Source organism: Ovis canadensis, chromosome 2, assembly GCF_042477335.2.
Source record: "Ovis canadensis isolate MfBH-ARS-UI-01 breed Bighorn chromosome 2, ARS-UI_OviCan_v2, whole genome shotgun sequence".
Classification (NCBI taxonomy): domain Eukaryota; kingdom Metazoa; phylum Chordata; class Mammalia; order Artiodactyla; family Bovidae; genus Ovis; species Ovis canadensis.
Genome location: NC_091246.1, coordinates 203784435 through 203804965, shown reverse-complemented (window position 1 = coordinate 203804965; position 20531 = coordinate 203784435). Strand labels below are relative to the sequence as shown.

The window sequence follows — 20531 nt, the reverse complement described above, 5'->3', positions numbered from 1 at the left end:
GATCTTTCCAGATCAGGGATCGAACCTGTCTCTTCTGCATTGACAGGCAGACTCTTTACCACTGAGCCACCCGGTTAGCCCTATTTTTCCAATAGTCTTATACAATTATTAAAATACCCTTCAACTTTGTCTTCCAAAAGACTTGCACATTTTTCTTTCTCTTGAATATATAACAGATCCTGAGTAGCTTGCTGAGGGGCTTTCATCTTTTCCCTTAGCACCCTAAATGCATAAACAGTCATTCATCTTATTTGGACTCTCCTTACACTGACTTTAGCCACGCCTCAGAAGACCTCAATTCGCTGGAGCGGACTTGAGAGGTGGAGCCCAAGTTCCATAAATCCCCAAGCGATGTTAATGCTTGCCAAGTTATAGCAAACTGGAGCCTCCACTGGCCGAGTGTGTTCAGGTGATAAGGAAGATGACTGGGAACAGTCTGAAAACAGGCACAGAAGTTTGGGAATGAGTCCGAAGCAGCGACTAATTTTGCTTCTTCCCGGTCCCTAGTTTGCAGATACTCAGTCCTTGTGGATTGACCACTCTGAAGGCCGGGATGCACTCGGTTGGAGTTACAGCCGGTTGCGCGGTCAGGCTACCGCCCACCTCACTCTTTGCTCGCCGTAATTGCTGGAGCGCCCCACCTGCTGTGCAGCTCCGCCTAGCCTCCTAAGGCCGGCGCCTGCCGCACCCCCTCACCGCTGAGCCCTGCCCCGCAGCACGCGCTGTAGGCCGGCGCTCCGCCCCTCCCGTCACGTGACAGCCCAGCCCTCCGCGTGCGCTTGGATTGGTTCTCGAGACCCAGGGGGTGGGTCCTAGTCTACAGCCCTGCCCCGCAACGCGGCTGCAGTTTTCAAACCTCAACTGTACGCTCCCGTCACCGTCTTCGCCGCCGTAGTCGGGAGCCACCTCACTGGGGAGGTCAGGTCACAACTGTTAGCCGTTGTCCGGAAGGGTAAAAGTGGGTCCTGCCACGCTCGGAGCTGCGCGGCACCTCAAGGGGCTAGAGCTGGAGAACGTGTCCTGTCGTGGCCACCTGCGTGGGGCGGGATTGGAGCCCCCTTGGAGGGGGCAGCCCCGGGAGAACCTGCTGCGGCCCGAGCGGTCAGTGTCTTCCGCTTCGCGCGTCCTCGGTCCTGCTGGGTTTGGCGGGTAGGCTGGGGGCTGCGACTCCAAACCCCTAAAGCAGCCCCCTTTACTGGTGGAAAGGAGACCCAGATCGTGGGAGGGGTCCCGAGGAGGGATGCCAGCAGTGTGGGCGGATCCGGGGTCGGCTTAGACCTCCGGTCTGGGGAAGATGGGCTCAGACATCTCCCGGCCCGACTGCTCCGGACCCCTTGCCGCATTCTGGCTGGAGTCCTGCTTCCCTGGTTCCTTTGGGTGCGGCGCTCGGGACGGCGGCTGGACCTCCCAGTACCTTTCTCAGCCGGGTCCGTGTGTGTGTGTGTGCTTGTGCGGGTGTGTGTGTGGCCCGGTCTCTTCCCGGGTCTCATTCCGCGGGACCCCCTTCGCCACCGGCTCGCTCGCGTCCTTTCCACGTCGCGTCGACGTGGTCCCTTTGGACCACGAGTGGGACTCCCATTCAGGCCCCATCCGAGTTCACAGCTGGGGTGTGGGGCCCAGGACGTGTTCACATCTGGACTCATGGACACAGCCTGCTCACAGCTGCCTTTTGTCGGGAGAAAGTTTTTGCTCATCTTGTGGGACGTTTTCAGTTACTACTTATGAACAGATTTTTTGTTAAGTCAGTGAATAGAGAAGTCGAGTTGCAGTTGTTTCCGTGATTTCCTGCGATCTGGTTTTATTTTGACGCCATGTAATACAACTGCGTGACGGCTACGGTTTTGACATTTACTCAACTCTTTGTTTTATATAGGGAAAGCGCTTCATTTGAATTCCCTTAGAGACGAAGCTGAAAGAGACTGTGGGCAGCTAGTAGCTGATGTTAGTTCTTCCTCTGGCTGTGGTGGGACAGAGGCCTTCCAACATCAATCTGCAAATTGAAATTAAGGAAAAGAAAACATTTTAAAGCCACATATTGATAAGATTTCAGTTATATTAGGTCTGTGTGTCACATTCGCTGATTGTTTTGCCAGCATGTAATGTTTACATCTCTGGTACTGATGATGTGCGGTGATGTGTGATACATTGATTGCCCTTATAGGTTCTCAAGAGTTTGAGAATGTGTGCCCTGAGACAGCATGGTCTACTGAGATGGCTGGGCAAGTGGCAGCATATATAACCTGGCATTTTGAGCCTGGGCCCACAATCTTATTAAAAGATGATAAACCTACTTTGTCGTTGATTCACCACTGGTTTTATAGTAAATTGTCCAGAAGTAGTTTTCAGCAACTTCCAAAGTGTTTGTTTTACAAATATTAAATCACATGCCCATAAAATGCTGTGTGTTTGAAAAAGTTGGTCCACAGAAAGTGTCCTAGTTTAAAACTCCTCTTCTTTTCCCTTCACCCTCCTCTGAGCAGATGTTCAGTTTTTAATTTTTTTTTGTTTTAATAGCTGAAGTTATTAGCAGCTGCTTTATTCTTGAGGTACCTATCATACATTTTACATCACTTTTCTAAAATATGGACTTGAAATTAAGGTGAGCTATATTTACGTGGCAAGATATTCAAGTTTTAAAAGTAAAAATTGTGTTATCGAAGTCCTTTCATTTTTGTGTGTGGACAGAATAGTTGTGGATTCTCTTGGGCTCATTGAAAACAGAATTACCGGTTGGCTAAGATAGAATCCGGCTTCCCTTATAGCTTCAGTTGGTAAAGAATCCATCTGTAATGCAGGAGACCATGGTTCAATTCCTGGGTAGGGAAGATCCCCTGGAAAAGGGATAGTCTGCTCACTCCAGTATTCTTGGGCTTCCCTGGTGGCTCAGCTAGTAAAGAATCTGCCCGCAGTGCGGGAGACCTGGGCTCAATCCCTTGGTTGGGAAGATCCCCTGGAGAAGGGAGGTGACCCACTCCAGGATCCTGGCCTGGAGAATTCCATGGACTGTGTAGTCCATGGGGTCACAAAGAGTCAGAGGCGACTGAGCAACTTTCACTTAAGATAGAATCAGTTTTCAGGAAAGTTAAGACTTGACTAATTGATCACTGTGCCAGAATATTAATAGCAAAGCTGAAGAAGATACATGCATTTGATGGCATGTTTCCAATCAAACAATTCTATCTTTAAACTTGCACTGAGAGTTTTTTTTACTAGTGTTAAGTAAACATTTAAATACATTTTAAATGCTTGGTTTTTGAAGCTGTTTGATAATTATAAGAGAGAATTTCTTTATCAAAATTTCCCTGTTTTTACTTACAGACCCAATTTTAAATGCAGGAGTGAAGGAAATCCATTGCTGACACTTTCACTTGATCCTAAAATTGTCTTACAATTGCATGTCTACTATATTGCAGTGTGTATTGGCAGCTAAGTAGGACAGTGCTACTAGATGTATTGCTTTTAAAGGATTTTGGTTTGTTTTGTTTTGTTTTAGGAATTCTTTGTGTTCTGTGGGTATTGGTTGTGTCAAAAACATTAACAATCATTTATGTACTTACTTTCCACTTGTGAACACTAAATGTTTTAGTTATTTTAGTATTTTACAATTTTGATGACAAAATTCAGTGATTTTAAGTATTTTGTATTCTACGATAGACTTTTGTCAAAGGATTTCTTTGACTATTTCAGTTAACAAATGTTTGTAAGAATTAAGTTACATATGTTTATATAAATATAAATGTGACAAGTGTAATTTTCAGGACATGCTTTATCAACTTTTGATTTTTTTGATTTATTTATTTATCATTTTCCCCCAAAATACATGTAACCTTGAACTTCAGGACCACTCTAACATCTAAACTAGTGAGTTTCTTTTCATTTATATGCAGCATGTGTTGTGGTATCCTAGACCCTTTGCAACTTCTTTAAAAGAGGGACTAGTTAATATTTTTAGCATTTAAAATTTTTAATATTAACAGTAAAATGATAGTTTCATCTTTAATCCTAGGATCATATTTCATTTTGCATTGTAATACTTACTGAATAAACAGTACTTCAGAGATGCTATAAGTAAACAGTACTTTATTTTGCAACAGAAACTTAATTTTCCATCTGATGAATGAAAAGCACCATATGTTTGTTGGCCCACTATATTTCCGTTCTCAACATCTTTCCATCCTGGTTCACAATTATAGGGTTTAACTCTCCTTCTGAAGGTGGAAGAGATAACACCTGGCCTTACTGAAGTGACACAGAATCAGGTCTAAGGTCAATACCTGGGACTTTAGCCCTTGGATAGTGTTTACTAGACTGGTTAGACTAGAGTCAGTTAGCTGGCTTCTTGTTGTGATTTTTCAAATGATTAAATTCTTGGATTATACTTTCTATTCAGTCTTTAAAAAAAAAACCAAACAAACCAATGAACCTGTTAGTAGAATACTCAGAGGAATGGTCTCTTCCGTGAAACTGAAAATCATCATCGTCCCTTTCCCTACACCAATACCTTTGCTTCTAATCAATGACTAATTAGAAATGGATTCTTCTGCCACACTAGTAGAAAGTTCTTTATTTTGATGGATTCTAGATAAATAAATCTCCAGTTCCTCTGTTTCATAGGGAAAACTTGGTAGCTGTAAATGCTCGTGCAGAAAGAAAAAGCTTTTTTTTCCCTGTAATCTTGTGCCTTACTTTGCTTTACATTGCCTTTCAGATGTCTTCATGAGGATCTTAATTTATCAGTCCTTTTGCAGGACAAGTATCTGGATTTCCTGATTGAAATAGCTCTTAAAATATTGATGTTCTTAGCTGAAGTAGGGGTATAATAACATGTGGCTACCTAGTCTGGAAAGATAGGTAAATGCAAAATAAATGATCTGTTGGTATTATATTATAATACATGATATAATAATTTTATCCATGTTTCCAGACTTCATGGCTATCCTGTTTAAAACTGAAGTTCTCTGATAGCAATTTAAAATATTTCTTATTTTATTTAGCCAAATATTGAATTAAGCAGAGATTAGCTGCCTTTGAAGCCCCAATATTATAATTTCAAAATGGATCTGAAATTCTGCTAAACCCTCAAAGATGTGAGATGTACCTAAAAATTCTTGCTGTATCTCTTAATTCTTAAGAAATATTAAGTTAATATAAACTTAATATTCAATATTATGTTCAGTTCATCAGACATTTAAAAAAATTCCTACCAGGTGCCAGATACCATGCTGGGAGTTTAGGCAAGAAAGCAAATGGTTGTTATCCTTTAGACACTAAATATAATTGCAGTCTAACATGTTACATGTTGAGGTAAAGAGGTATGTCAAGGGTTCTCCTGTTTGAAGCATAAAGTACAGGCATTAAAGACAACCTGTGGGTTTTAGGCAAAGCTTCCTGGGGGAGATGACATTCTTTGTTGAGGTAAGAAGATTAAATAAAAAGTTAACCATTTAAGGAAAGGTAGAAAGGATGTTCAGACAGAAAAGTGTAACAGAGATGTGGAGGCAAAATATGAGATACAAGTGTGGCAGGAAATGAAGCTGGCCACGAAGGGTTTTGTGTGTCTTGGTGTAGGGTTTGAACTAGGTACCAAGGAGCTAATGCAGGGATCAAAGCAGACAATTTAATTCTCTAGATGTTTTTATTTATTGTCATATGATGTGTTAGATTTTATGAAACATTTTTATAAGATAACTTTGAGGTGAATATCATGATGAGCGTTTTTAAATAGAGCCATTTAGAGGTTTATAAGGTTTTTTTTTAATCTTACTATTGATCACATCATATTTGCTTTCTCCCTTCTAGTAAACTTAGTTCCAGATAAAGCCTAACATTTTCCCTCTTCCTTCCTTCACTGATCCCATCTGAATTCTTCTTGTAATTATTGTAATGAGAGTTAATGAAGAAAAAAATCTCTACAAATAAATGAGATTCCACTATTCCTGGCAGTACTGTGTAATTGGAAGCTTTATTGTATCTTGCCTTCTTCTATTATCCTCTTACTGTTTTTAGTGCCTGATTATGTCTATAATTGTATACCTACTCACACATACACGCATACACATTTTGCCTACTAAATCCCTTGAGATTTTTTTTTTTTTTAGTGTAGCCTAATAAAGCATTATGGGCCTCCCATGTGGCTCTAGTGGTAAAGAACCCACCTGCTAATGCAGGAGATGTAACAAACAGGAGTTCGATTCCCGAGTCAGGAAGATCCCCTGGAGGAGGGTATGACAGCCCTCTCCAGTATTCTTGCCTGGAGAATCCTATGGACAGAAGAGCCTAGTGGGCTACAGTCTATAGGGTCGCAAAGAGTCAGACATCACTGAAACAACTTAGCACACATGCAGGGAGTAAAGTTCTTTAAAGGGATACATTGGTAATTTGGGCTTCCCTGGTGGCTCAGACAAGAAAGAATCTGCCTGCAATGCCAGAGACACCAGTTTGATCCATGGGTTAGGAAGATCCCCTGGAGAAGGGAACGGCTACCTACTCCAGTATTCTTGCCTGGAGAATTCCATGGACAGAGGAGCCTTGCAGACTACAGTCCATGGGGTCACAAAGGATTGGACACAACTGAGTAACTAGCACAGATTATTGGTAATTTAGAATCGGTTATAGATTGTGAATTACGGAAGAAAGCAAGAAAAGGTCAGTGATTGCTTGTTGGAGTTAAAGAAAATTTCGTGAGAAATTTAGGAAGATGCAAGACAGAAAATTAACTGATAACCTTCGTGTACCCAAGAATTAAATCTTAGGTAAAGGGTAGCATGGTGTTTGTGGAGGGATTGGTGGACAAAGGTGACATTCTTGCTCTGTTATATGCAAAATTGGCCAAAGGATAGGAAATAGAAAAATATTTTGGCTGTGGCAGCTGGTGCAAGTGCTGTAAATAGAAGGAAGATATGATTTATGGCATGTTGTATGGATCCCTAAAGCAGTTTGTAACATAGGTGTATTAGCAGTCTGTAGGTAAGTTTAAAGTCTAACCTTCAGAAATGTGTTTTTCCTCTTTTCTGGGACATAGTTTGTGTTTCCAGCATGTTCAGAGCCAGAGTGAAATGTATCACAATTCAAAAAAATGATTTTTGAACCAGCATGTGTTTTAAAAACTGCTGATTGTCCAGTGCTGCTTTCAGCTGCATTTATAGCCATACAAATATACAAATATCCATAGGTCATTCATCCATTGTGATGACCAACAGTACATGTGAGGGGAAAAAGTTTGTTAGAGTAAAAGACTAAGCATGCTCCAATGTCTAGTATTAGGAAATGCTATTAAGTAGCTTGATTATTAGGCCCTGTTTATATTATCATGATTTATTCCAGTCCTAAAAAAACACTAGCTTTTATTTGCCTTCTAATAACTAAATAGGTATTATAAAACTTAATACCTGTTAGTATAATATTTAAATATCACACTTTGGGTTTTTTTTAAAAGGGATCCTGAGGTGAATTTGAATTTTCACAAGTAATATAATAATAAAGGCATATATCTTAAGGTTACAAATTAGTATTTATTATATAGAATTTTGATGTTAATTCAGAATTTATAAAATTCTTTTTTCTGGGTGGTATTAAACAGGGTATTGATTCTTGCTTAGTATTTACCCTAAATGCCTGTATGATCTTTGCGTAAGAATGGACCTGTTACTTGCATAATGAACACCATCTGCTCTAAATAAATGCAGAGAAAACATTGAGGCCTTAAAAAATCTGAGCAATAATGGCTCATGTACTTTCAGCCAAGTAAACCCTTAATGTGTAGAGATGTTTTACTGTTGCACATGGGTTAGTTTCTGCATTTAGAGTCTAGTCATATATATTCACAGCCATCTTTTTTAGCCAAAGGCATTTGTTAGTTTTTTGTCTATCCTAGCTTGATATAGATAACTTAAACAAAGGAGAGTATAAATACTGCCATAATTTCACAATCCAAAGATAACCACTGTTAATATATTGTCATAGTTTCCTGTATTTTCATCTGTTTGGTTTTATATTTAACAATATTATTTAAAACATATTTGAAAATTATATATAACAAACATATATTTATAACAAAATTAATATATTGTATATAAAGTTTTATCTTCCTTTTTTCATTATATGAGTTAAAATATTTGAAAGCACAATTTTTATTAGGTATGTAATATCCTGTTATTTAGGTATATTTAACCATTTCCTTATTGTTAAACTTTGGGATGCATTCACTCTGAAAGCTTTTTGGTTTTTTTCCACTATTATAAATCATGCTTCATTAAGCATGTCTTTGACAACATCTAAGATTCATATTGATTCTTTTGAAACTTGAGAACAGAAAATAATTATAAAATATATGTCTGTTTTACTAGATTCTTATGAATAGATTGCTTTTTAGCTGATGTATTATAGCATAAGATAAACATCTTAGATTCTAGAATCTAGAAAAGGTGAACATCTTAGAATTAAGAGCCTACACTCTGTCTCTATGGGTAAATTTGCTGTGTTCTTGTGCTCATGATTCCTAAGGCCTGATGTGGAACAGTGTTGGGAATGTAGCCCAATTTGTATCTTTGATACAGGTATATCCCTTCTTTCTGTATATATGCTAATAACATATATATGATCATAAGCATACACATCTATAGACTTGTAAATTTAGGGAAAAAAATCTTAAAGCCCAAGAATGACCTGAAGAAAAAAACACTAAGCATAGAAATTGGTAACCATATTGATTTTTCAGAGAGGAATATGTGAACAGTGAAACTGAATGCCATCAGAACTAAGGTATATAAATAGTTCATCAAAACGGAATAAAAAAGACAGATTTTAAGAACTAGTTTAAGCTAACTTGGAGTGAGAGTTTTGTATATGGAGAGAGGGTAAGCTATTCAACAGTGGCAGGGACTGTCACTGGAGAAGATCTTTCAGAGAGTACTAACAGTATTTGTTTATTGAATGCCATGATGTGCTTTCACGACTAGCGCTGTACCAGTGTCATTCTTCATGAGTTTGTATCTTAATTTTTAGTATTTAGGGCACTGCAAGATAGATTCTATGATTCATCCATACTTCAGGGGCAGCAGAATTGCAGCTTTCCTCGCTAGTAATCAGGAGAAATGCAAAGTCAATCTCAAAACTGTCTGAATGGGGCATATGTCGGCAAGGAAATGATAAGCTCTCCTCCCCAAGGCTAGTGGGATGAAAAGAAGGGACCAACTCTGTTTGTGATTAATTGTTTTTAATTCAAACAAAAGAATAAGATTGAAACCTCCAAGCATTTGTTATATTTGTATCCCTTCCGACACATTTGAAATACTACTTTCTTTCTTTTTAAAAGTAGCTGTATTACTTTGCTAGGCTGCTGTAACAAAGTACTGTAGATAGGGTGACTTAAGCAACTTGAAATTAACTTTCTTACAATTCTGGAGAATAGAATTTTGAGATCAAGGTGTCAACAGGCTTGGCTTCTCTGAGGCCTGTCTCTGGCTTGTGAATGGCCTTCTCCCTGTGTCTTCATCTGGTCTTCCCCTGTGTGTTTCTGTATCCTAATCACAATTTTTTAATGAAGATACTTAACTTGGTGTATTGCTTTAAGGCCCACCCTAATGGCCTCATTTTAATTTAATTACCCATTTAAAGGCCCTTTCTCCTAATACAGTCACTTTCTGAGGTACTAGGGGATTAGGACTTTAAGGTAGGAATTTTGAGGGGAGGGACATAATTCACCTCAGAACAGCAGCAAAGGTAAATGCCTCATAACTGGTATGATGGATAAATGGGATTCAGACTCAGATGCGGCTCAATGCAAATGTTATTTTCAGAGTGGTACTCTGCTAATTTTGGAACACTAGAGATGTACCTCAAAACTAGTTAGGTCTGTTTTTCCAAAGGCCAAGAGAAAAAAAATGCTGACTTAAAACCAGGGAAATCCAGAAACTGAAAACACTCCCCTCTAATCACACTGTTCACTTGCTAAGTTGAATATAGGTGGCGTTTGAATGTAGGAAGGTATAGAACATGTCAAGTAGGAAATAAACGGAGGAAAAACGTGACAGAGAAGGAAAAAAGCTTAGGGATTCTTGTAAGAGTGTGCTAGAAGAGTAATACTGGATCTCTATTACATAGGCATAGCAGAAGGAAGTATCTAAAAATATGTAGTTTGTCATTATATGAATTCAATTAATGTGAAATAGTAGTTTTAATATTAAAACTAAATACTTGTAAATATCATAAAAGTTCCAGATAAATATGCGCTTCAGATACAGATTAGAACTCCAGAATAGGGCTTAATGTGTAGTTGCTCACTCATCCGACAAAATTATACAGCTTTTCATACTCTGTGCTGGGTTCTGAATCTAAGACCCGTGAAGCAAGTCTATTTCTTTTAGTGACTCAGATGTCAGTAATATAACTCACAACATGTGAATTTGCCACTATATTTATTTGCCCATGTAAAATTAAATTTAAAATGAATAATTGTTTTTCTATGTTAAATTATCATTATGTGCAGATACAACTTTAAAGAATCAAAGTTTTAAAATGAAATTGAATGATTATATTACAATATTAACTTTTTAAAAGAATTTGGTAGGTATTACAGGCATTTTCAGTAGTTTTATTCTGAAATGAAATTCAGTAACATAGGTGATACCAATTTATGTGTCTGGTCTTTGTTTTTCTTTTTATGGGGTAGAATATGCTTTTAAATCTTCTTCCGTCTTTTTCTTTTTTTTTTTTTTTTGGTTGTACCTTATAGCTATATTTGGAGCTGTACAGTATAATGCATATCCTGTCTGAGATAACATTTTTTTCCCCTTAATTGCATATAAGTTATACCCTGCGTCTCCTCTTTTTTTAAACAGATAAAAATAAGTGACTGAAGAAGCCTATCTGGGAGTCATCATGTTGAGGAGAAGATTTGATTGTCGAAGTATTTCGGGCATGCTAACTACCACTCCTCAAACCCCAATTAAAGTGGAAAACTTTAATAATTTTTATACACTTACATCTAAAGAACTGGGAAGGTAAGGAAACTTTTGATGTGTGTGTGTTTAAAATCACAGGATTTCTTTGTCTATATGTTTATAAAACTCACTTGATTATTATTTAGCAATGATTAGAAAGAAAAGTCCTCATCTCTGCTGATATATACAGGGATCTAGTCTTAAGTGACCTGGAAATCAAATCCATGGAGGGTTACTGAGCCTGTAAGATATATCACACCTTACTTCATAGCCCATGGTGGGAAGTCAGGGCTTTTACTTGAGTTTGTCCAAGGGAAGAGGCAGCTTAGCATAGTGGACTGTCACATCCAAATTTGGGGTTAGCCATTTGCTATTTGATCTCAAATTACTGTTCCTCTCAGTTCTGTAGTTTCCTCATCTGAGAAGTGGGAATGAAGGTAATCGTATATATTTTATATCGTTGTTGTGAGTCTTAAACAAGTTAATATTTATAAAATAGTAGAATGCTATAAAGTTTTTGTTGAATAGCTTTTCTAATTCTCAGGATGTTGTGCCAGCCTAAAAAATGTAGAGATTCTCCTCCTTCTCTTTTCTAAACAAAATGAATTAATTCATATTTGATAATATAATTCCATATGACAAACAGTGCATGTTCTGTAAGTAAAACCTGTATTTATTTACACTGATACTGATCCGTTTTTGTTTAACGAAGGTGTAAATTCCTTCAGGCCGAGGAGTGACCTGAGATTATGAGACCTAAATTTAATACTACCATTTGAATATATATGAAAATTACAAAAGATATACCAAATAATTTGTTATGTATTCAGCATTTTGAGCTTTAAATTTAAACACTTAACAAGGGGAGGATGGTGATCATTTTCTGTCTTTAGTTTGATTTTTATGTTAAAATAGTAAAAGCCTATGTTTGTGTTGATGGATGCACAGTAAAATAGTATGAATGATTTTTTTGTGTTTGATAATGTCAATGTGAAAACAAAAATTGACTGAAACATGGCAAGTAATTCTGTTCTTGGTGGTCTTTTATGTCAAAGATGAAGGCAAGTCCTGGCTTTTTCACTTGTCAGATATTGGGAGCAGTCTTTCTTTTACAAAATAAGGGTGATAATATCTATGTCATCAGACTAAGAACCAAATATGAAGGCATATTTATTTCATAATTCCAGGCATATTTATTTATTTAATTTTGTGCATAAAATATTTGGGCCTTTTAATGGTTTATGAAAAGATATAGTTTTTAAAACCTTTCATGGTATTTTTAAGAAATAGTTTAGTTCTAAGTCTGTAATTATTTCTCTTTGCATTATACAGGAAAGAGTAAGTGTTCTTTAGTTGACTGTATCTCATTACTCATTAAATAGTCATAGAGTCTTTGCTTTGGAAGAACTTCAATGGTCAGTGGCCTTCTAATATAATTTTTATGCAGTGCAGCAATTTTTCCTGTAATTTTCCTGACAAGTTTTTTTTATCCAGCCTCAATTTGAATGTCTCAGGAATAGGGAACTCACTTCCTCAGAATATGTCTGTTCCATCTTGTGGGCACTTAGGCACAGAATTTTGTTTTCTACTAATCTCTACCTAATATACATGGTTCCCCTTTTGTAGCTGCATATAATATCCATGTAAAAAATCCTTTAGAGATTTGAATGTAGCTAAATGTTATCAGTTTCGTTAGATGCTCATCTTATAACCTGATTTCCAGATGGTGTTCCTTGATCCATGTATCCTCTTCTGGATCACTTTGCAGCTTTTTATCCTCAGTCTTAAAATGAAACAGTCTAGAATGGATGCAATATTGTTAACATCTTACCATCTGGAATACAGCAAAACTGTATTGAGATAGCCTGTGTGGGAGCTAGAAAGACTGATTTTTTTTTCTTTAATGGTTTTGGAGAACATAAACTTTGGGAACAATATTAATAATTTGAAATTGTTTTGTAAATGGGGTGCCATCATAAATAACAATCATAAACTTGACTCAGTTTATAACATTTTAGAGCAAAAACTCATGATAAACTCTGATGAAAACAAATTCAGATTCCTAATATTTCATCTTTTAATAACTTCATAAAAGAGACCTTTTTTCTTTTATTTGATATGGCCTAATGAGTCACCTGGTAAATATTGATATGTCTCATTAATAAACCTTGATAAATTGAAGTCATGACCTTTCATCTGCCATGAACTTGCTTTAAATTCTTTCAATATTTTACCAATTTTGATACTATCCCACACTTTGCAAAGTGAAAATTAGGATCATAATCTTGTTTCTTCTGAGGCTTATACATTTTGAAACATACAAACATAATAATTCTGGCACGTGATGATTACCAAATTATCTTTATAAATCAGTTTTTAAATTAGTTTTAAGATGTTTAATGTTTTATAATTTTTCTTTAAACAAATGAGAATAAGATATGTAAAAGTTAGCAGTTAATTTTTGACTGTTCTCAAAAAGCTTTGCATTGTTCCTGTTTTTTAACATGTTGGGTAAGTTTTTTCCACCCCTCCCCCAACTGAATCAAGGTTTCATAGGACTTCTTGTGGTTAGAAGGGTGAGGCAGATGCAGAAATAAACGTCAGCTTCTTTTGTGGCTTACCCTCCCCCCTCCTTTCACATTTTATTGTCTGTTCTAGAATGTAGAAGAGTAACTAACTAGACCTTTTAGCTGCTGGGAAATCTAGTTAGCCTTGCCCTTTTAGGTTATACATTAAGTACTATTGTTAAGGTTTTAAATTTTCCTAAATGTTTCTGTTAAATTTCATGTAGGGACATTATGTGTTAAGTATTATTTTATGTGTGTGCTTAGGCTCTCAGTCGTGTCTGACTCTGTGCAACCCACCGGGCTTCCCTGTCCATGGGAGTCTCCAGGCAAGAATACTGAGGCAGGTTTCCATTTCCTCCTCCAGGGGATCTTCCTGACCCAGGGATCTAACCCACTTTTTATATCTCCTGCATTGGCAGGCAGATATTTTACCACTAGTGCCACCTGGGAAGCCCTAATTATTGTTTTGGATACTTCTAAATGACAATTAGCATTTTAGAATGGAAAACAAATACTTGGTTTTTTCCCCGAAGTCATCTGATAATTACGGTAAAAATATCTGAAGATCCTCTGGAGAAGAGAATGGCTACCCACTCTAGTATTCTTGCCTGGAGAATTCCATGGACAAAGGAGCCTGGTGGGTTACAGTCCTTGGGATCACAAAGTGTCAGACACGACTGAGCGACTGACACACATAAATGAATATGTGTGTAAAATTTTGAGTCTCAAAGAAGGTTTAAAAATGTGAATGCTTTAAGTACAGTATACATAATAGCACAATGTATGTTACTCTACTAGGTCCATAACTCTTGCATTCATTCAACAGATATTTCAGTTTCTATTATGTGTTAGTGAAGTGTAGATTTTATGATTAGTAATTAGGACAGATAGGGTTTCTGCCCTCATAGGGCTTTTATTTAGCCATGAACATTGGCAAATAAGTAATTACCAATATTGTTTGGTCATCTTTGCCCTGCATTAACAAGTACTGTCCTTGTAAACCTCATGAGAATACCTGAAACAGTTAAAGGGTTATTTAATTTTGCTCTTTGTTTCTGAGAGAATTCTGGTTTGTAGATATAATTATTAAATTACAGCAAAACTTAATTGTTACAGCTGGCACTGTAAACTATTTCAGATGGACAGAGTTCTTGGCTAACTAGCCTTTGTTTCCTAAATTTTACAAGGTGAATTTCTTCATGAAACTTAAAATTTCCTTTTTGTTTTAGACAGATTTTCACTTCTGAATCTAAATAAGAATTGGCAGAAGTGAATCTACTTCTTTAAAAAAAAAAATCTATCTTAAAGGAAGGAATTATTTTGTAGTGGTCAGAATAGAAAGCTAGGATTTCACATCCTGCAATTGAAGTCATGGCAGTCCATTTCCATATATGACCTTTCATGAGTCATTTAATCTTAGTCTGACTCAATTTATCCAGTATAAATCTATAAACATGGACACTTTGAATATAAAACAAAGGGACTGATTGAGTTTTTTTGTGAGCTCATTGAAATGCTTTGATTTGTATTCCTTTTGCCTATGGTGAGAAAATACAAATTAAACATTCTCAAATCTTAAATGAAAAGTTCTATCAAAAGTAAGTTTATGCAGGCAAATTTTCTGAGTTGATATTTATTTTGATATATGTGAAAGAATCAAATTATAGCTTCAGCACTTTCTTAAAATTTATTTTTTTGCATTAGTAGCTATACCTTTTCATCTTAATTTCCGATCAGTGCTTTTCATTGGCACCAATTTTGAGGAAATTGAGAATATAAAGAGTAGGGATCTTTGTCATCCTGCTCTTGACAATAGTAAATAAAAATGCATACGCAGTTTATTCTGTCCCTGACTTCTACCCCAAATCAAAAGTATATTAAAAATAGGTTTTTATTTATACCTGATTTATTGCTATTCAGTGAGTCATTTGAGCCTTAGGATAGAAGTTCTTAATTTTAGAACCCATGAACCAGGCTTAGGAACTTTATGGATAGTCTTTGAAATCTAAAAACCCTCTGGAATTACATGTAAAACTTTCTTTTTAAAGGCATGTGTACATTTTCTGGGTAGGCAGTCAATAATTTTTATTAGTTTCTTAAAACAATCTGACTCAAAATAGCTGAGTCTTTGGGAAACAAGATTTGGGAAAATTGTAGGCTTAGAATACACAGGCTTCCCTTGTGGCTCAGCTGGTAAAGAATCTGCCTGCAATGTGGGAGACTTGAGTTCAATCCCTGGGTTGGGAAGATCCCCTGGAAAAGGGAAGGCTACCCACTCCAGTATTCTGGCCTAGAGTTCCATGGCCCGTGTATAGTCCATGGGGTCTCAAGAGTCGGACACTACTGAGCAACTTTCACAATCTTTACTTTAGAATACATAGGTTTGCCAGAGTCTTTCAAAAATTGGCTGAAATGTTGAACACTGTTATTGGATAGAGCTAAAACATGCTTCTTCCTCAAACGATAAACATGACTTTAATAATGTGTTTGTACATAGCTTTTGATAACCATGAATTTTCTTAGTTAATCATGAAGTGTCTTTGGATACTTTCCGTAAAACATGTACACTTTTGATATCTGTTACAAGCTTTGTGGACTACTGAGCAATACTAACAGATACTCTGGTAAAACAACTGACAAGCTGTGATAGAAAGCTTCAAAGGTTGGCAAAAGTGATGTTGAAAGGCAGAATGTTTACACTAATAGAAGTAAATAAGATGAATACCCATTTTTGCATTTAATTTTTTTTGTTTGAAGGAAAGCTAAAATTTTTAACAGAGGGGAATAGACCAAGATACATATCTTCTCTGAAGTCTGCCAGACAGAATAATATTTATTCTATAGGATTGTTATCATACTTAAACAAAATAACTCATATCAAGAGTATGGCATGGAGTTGGTGGGCAAATGAGATCTCTCCCTACAATGGTAATGTATCATATTAATGATATGATGGTGAAGAATAAACATAATTATGTCCTATATTACATTTGCCATTTGTATTTTTGTGTGATGATACTATACATTTTATAAAAGTAAATGTAGTGTTTGATTGGATTAAGAGAGCAAAGGTAAATTCCTAATGGCATGGATGTTTGAAGGATTGATAAAGTTATAAAAGTATCTGTGTTATACTAACTTTTGTTCTTACTTTTCCCCCAGAGGAAAATTTGCTGTGGTTAGACAATGTATATCAAAATCTACTGGACAAGAATATGCTGCAAAATTTCTAAAAAAGAGAAGAAGAGGACAGGACTGTCGAGCAGAGATTCTACATGAAATTGCAGTACTTGAATTGGCAAAATCTTGTCCCCACGTGATTAATCTTCATGAAGTCTATGAAAATACAAGTGAAATCATTTTGATATTGGAATAGTAAGTATACTCTTTAAAAAATTGAAGTAAGTTTATAGTACCTATTTGAATTGGTGGGTAAGGTGCTTGAAATGTCAAGAATAAAAATGATAAAAGTATAACAAGAACTTGTAAAGATTCCTGTTAATAAAGTATTAGAGGAACATAGTATATATTCATATATTTTCAGAAAACTTAAAATGTGTAGCCTCACATAGATACCCCAAAATGAATTAAACAGCATTCAGGAAAGAAATGACAATACAATGTTTATGGAGTATAGTGAAATTGAGTATACTTTCATTGCCAGTGGCACAGAAAATAGAAGTTTTCTACAAAACAGTCTGATGGGCAGATAGGATTGAAATAATTTGTATATTCATTTATTTGAAAAGCACATCCAGTGAAGTTACCCAAGGAGAATTTAAAGGTAAACTTGCATGAATGAAAGGTAAACCATGTAGTTTGATTTTAATCTTCTGCATGTTAACTTTATTGCGTTATGGGAGTTTTTTAAATGATATTCTCGACTTCCTTACTAATTTCTAAACTGTGCTTTAGAAAGCTGTAAAAGACAAATGTAGATATAAATAGTATATGGTACATAGATTTGTGCGACAGTGTAACTGTGCTAAAGTACTGCTGTCGCATCTACTCACAGATGCACAACATATATACAAGCACACAAGCAAAACAACATAAATACTCCAGATTTCTGAATTTCTTAGTTGAGTTCCTTCAAGGGGCAAACCTTTCAATAGAGAGGAAGGGTAGAAATACATCTGAGTTTACCTTTCAGGACAATAATGATATAAGTGGCTTCTCTGATTACAGAGAGATTTTTTCTTCTCTGTAGTCACTGCTCTGGGTGCCGTGTTTTAACAAAGGGTCTGTTAGTCTGCTGCTCCTCACTGCTTTCCATTTATGCTTCCAGTTTCTGCTAACTTCTGCTTCTTGTGTTATCGCTTCTTCCCCTCCTTTTAACTCCTCTTCATTTTCTGCTTACCATGGCTTCATCTTTGGAAAGCTATGGTAAATTATGGTAAAGAGCGTTCCCTCTTTTGTGGGAAAAATGGCAGTCCTACAAAAGGCACTGGTCAGCTGGTCAAACTAAGAGGTAGAGACAGTGTGATTGGCTGACAGTCACAGTGTGTGTTTGATCTCGTTACTGAAATAAACAAACCCTTAGGATACTTTTCCTGGTATAAAAATAATATCTATTTATTGTGTTAGATTTAGCACCTATAGGAAATAGAAATCATTTGTAAACAGTGGTTATTTTATGACATATTCCTCTATTTTGAAATTATTTTATTTTTCTATGTATGTATACTTTCAGAAACAAAATCATGATTTAGTAAGTGTATGGTATTATAACCCTTTTTTTCCACTTAAGAATATGTTGTGTGCATTTATATATATATATATGAAATATAGTGTTTCTAAAAATGAATTTTAATTTAGCAAAGACTTTTAAAGTTGACTTCATAATCAGAGTTTAACAAGCAGCCCCCAAATTCAGAAAGGCTGGATGTTGGCTAGATTTGGAATTAATATTTGTTGACTCATTATAATAATAGCTAATATTTTTTGAATATTTACTATGTGTCAAACACTGTATTAAATACTGCAGGTAATCTGCTTTGATTCTTATAACATCTGTTGTACTCAGTACTTTATGTGGCTTAACTGGTTTAATTCTTAGAGCAAGCCAGTGAAGTTAGAGCTGTCATTTTTTGTCGTGTATCACTATGTATCAGTAGAAGAAACAGAAGCATGTTTTGTCCCAGCTCAGGGGACTAGTCAGGCAGAGTCTGAATAGAAGTCAGGCTGCTTTGTTTTAGTGGGTACTTCCACAGGCAGCCCGTTCTCTTATGTCTAGGCACTGGGAAGTGCTTTACATATGTTTTCTCAAGTAGTTTTCTTTTATTTTATTTTGAATTTTAGAATTAATGAGGATTCTGCCTATTGAATTAACTTTAGAGAGTGTAATGTCAGTGTTGGTATATAAATAATTATGAAGTGTTCAAGAAGGAATTTTTCACCTAAGCATTTTATGCTGCCGTATACTGCTGTATACTGAAGAATTTAGATCTCTCTGGTATTTCCCATAGTTTTGGGTATTTTCCATATTTTAATAGTGGCTAGGAATCCATATTCCATACAATTTTCTTTTAATTTTTAATTATTTGGCCTGATTTCTTATCAGGTGTGTCTTATAAAGGGCCAGCAAAGAACTTATTCTAAGAGAATCTGAAGTATCTCTTCATTATCTTATCTGCTTACAATTGCATTATTAACCTTATCTGTAGTGTCCTTACAGGAATATATTTTTATCACTTGTTTTGAGAAGATTCATTTCATTAAAGCTGAATAACATAACCAGAAAGGGAAGAAGTGAGGTATCCTAAGTAGCTTGGCTTGTGGAGTCCCTCTTCCCTAAGGAGACCTTGAGCAGGGTTATGACAAATAAACAATTGATGTGTAAATTGAGGGGCCACATGTGTAGTCTGAATATTAGCTATTCATAAAGATCAGTTTCTTTTTTAGATGAATGAATTTCTAACATTGTCTTCTGGTACCTAACCTTGGAGGTCACTACTACAGTGTTTTATAGCAAAGTAAATTTTTCATACTCAGATTGTCTTTACTATGAAATCTTGAAGTCAGATCTTGAAGTTCGTTTCTTATGAACTTTCTGGGAGTTTGGGGGGCTGGAAGTCATTGAGATATGAAGTAAACATTATTGAAGCATTACCACATGTGCCTTAGCAGCTGTCCCACAGATTTCTCTGAAATACTGTAAAGTGTGAAGCAACAAAGCCCTGCAGCTTCTAGTTGGCATGCTCTGTACAGATGCCCTGATAGCCTGGTTACCTCTGCAAGTGTGAAGGGTCAGTCCTGTGATTTTCAATGAGACTCAGATTTGTGACCACTGATTCTTTTTCCTTCTTGTGACTCCAGATATATATGACATACTTCTTCCTCTTGACAGTCACCAAGACTAATGAATTGTACTTTCAGCTGCTCTGAAGAATGACTGTTTATTCCATTATTCATTCATTCAATACACACTTACTGTATACCTTCTATGTGTCAGACACTCTTCTTGTTGCTGTGGATACAGGAGTGAACCAAAGGGGGGAAAATAGTGTTCTGTGAAATAAATGAGTTTCTGATTTATCATATAGAGTAGGCTTTACTTGAGATATTCCCAAACATACCTTATAAGTTTTTATTAATAACCATCTAGATTTTTTTTGGATGATTTCTGACAGTTTTTATTTCATTCATTTAGACTTAGTCCTTAGGAAAAAAGGACTAAATCAGTTCAGTTATATCTCTGTTTTACAAATGAGGAAGCTCAAATAAGTGATTGACCCTAAATTATATTCCTGGCAAATAGCAGATTTTTAATCATTTGATTCCAAATCTAGGAATTTTTCATTATGCATTTGTTGGCATTCTTTAGATATTCAGTTCTTATAAACAAAGAAAAAAAATTGGGGTTCTGGCCCCAACTATTCTTTGTAAAGCTGCAATGCAGGATATTGGTTAAGAATGTAGATTCTCATCCATATTATACAGATTCAGATTCTGCCCTCTCACTTAATTTCACCTCTTTGTACTTATTTCTTTATCTGCAAAATGGGAATGATACCCATGATTC

The 20531-nt window shown here is 36.2% G+C and overlaps 1 protein-coding gene across 1 annotated transcript in view; it reads left to right on the top strand.

Moving 5' to 3' along the window:
• The first annotated feature begins 366 nt into the window (after window positions 1–366).
• STK17B (serine/threonine kinase 17b) overlaps window positions 367–20531 on the top strand; it is a 30427-nt gene continuing 10262 nt past the window's right edge. The window contains exons 1-3 of the mRNA XM_069577903.1: window positions 367–1101; window positions 10839–11000; window positions 16670–16882. Coding sequence (XP_069434004.1) covers window positions 10879–11000; window positions 16670–16882 — 335 coding nt within the window. The 5' untranslated portion in view covers window positions 367–1101; window positions 10839–10878. The remainder of the gene's footprint in view (window positions 1102–10838; window positions 11001–16669; window positions 16883–20531) is intronic.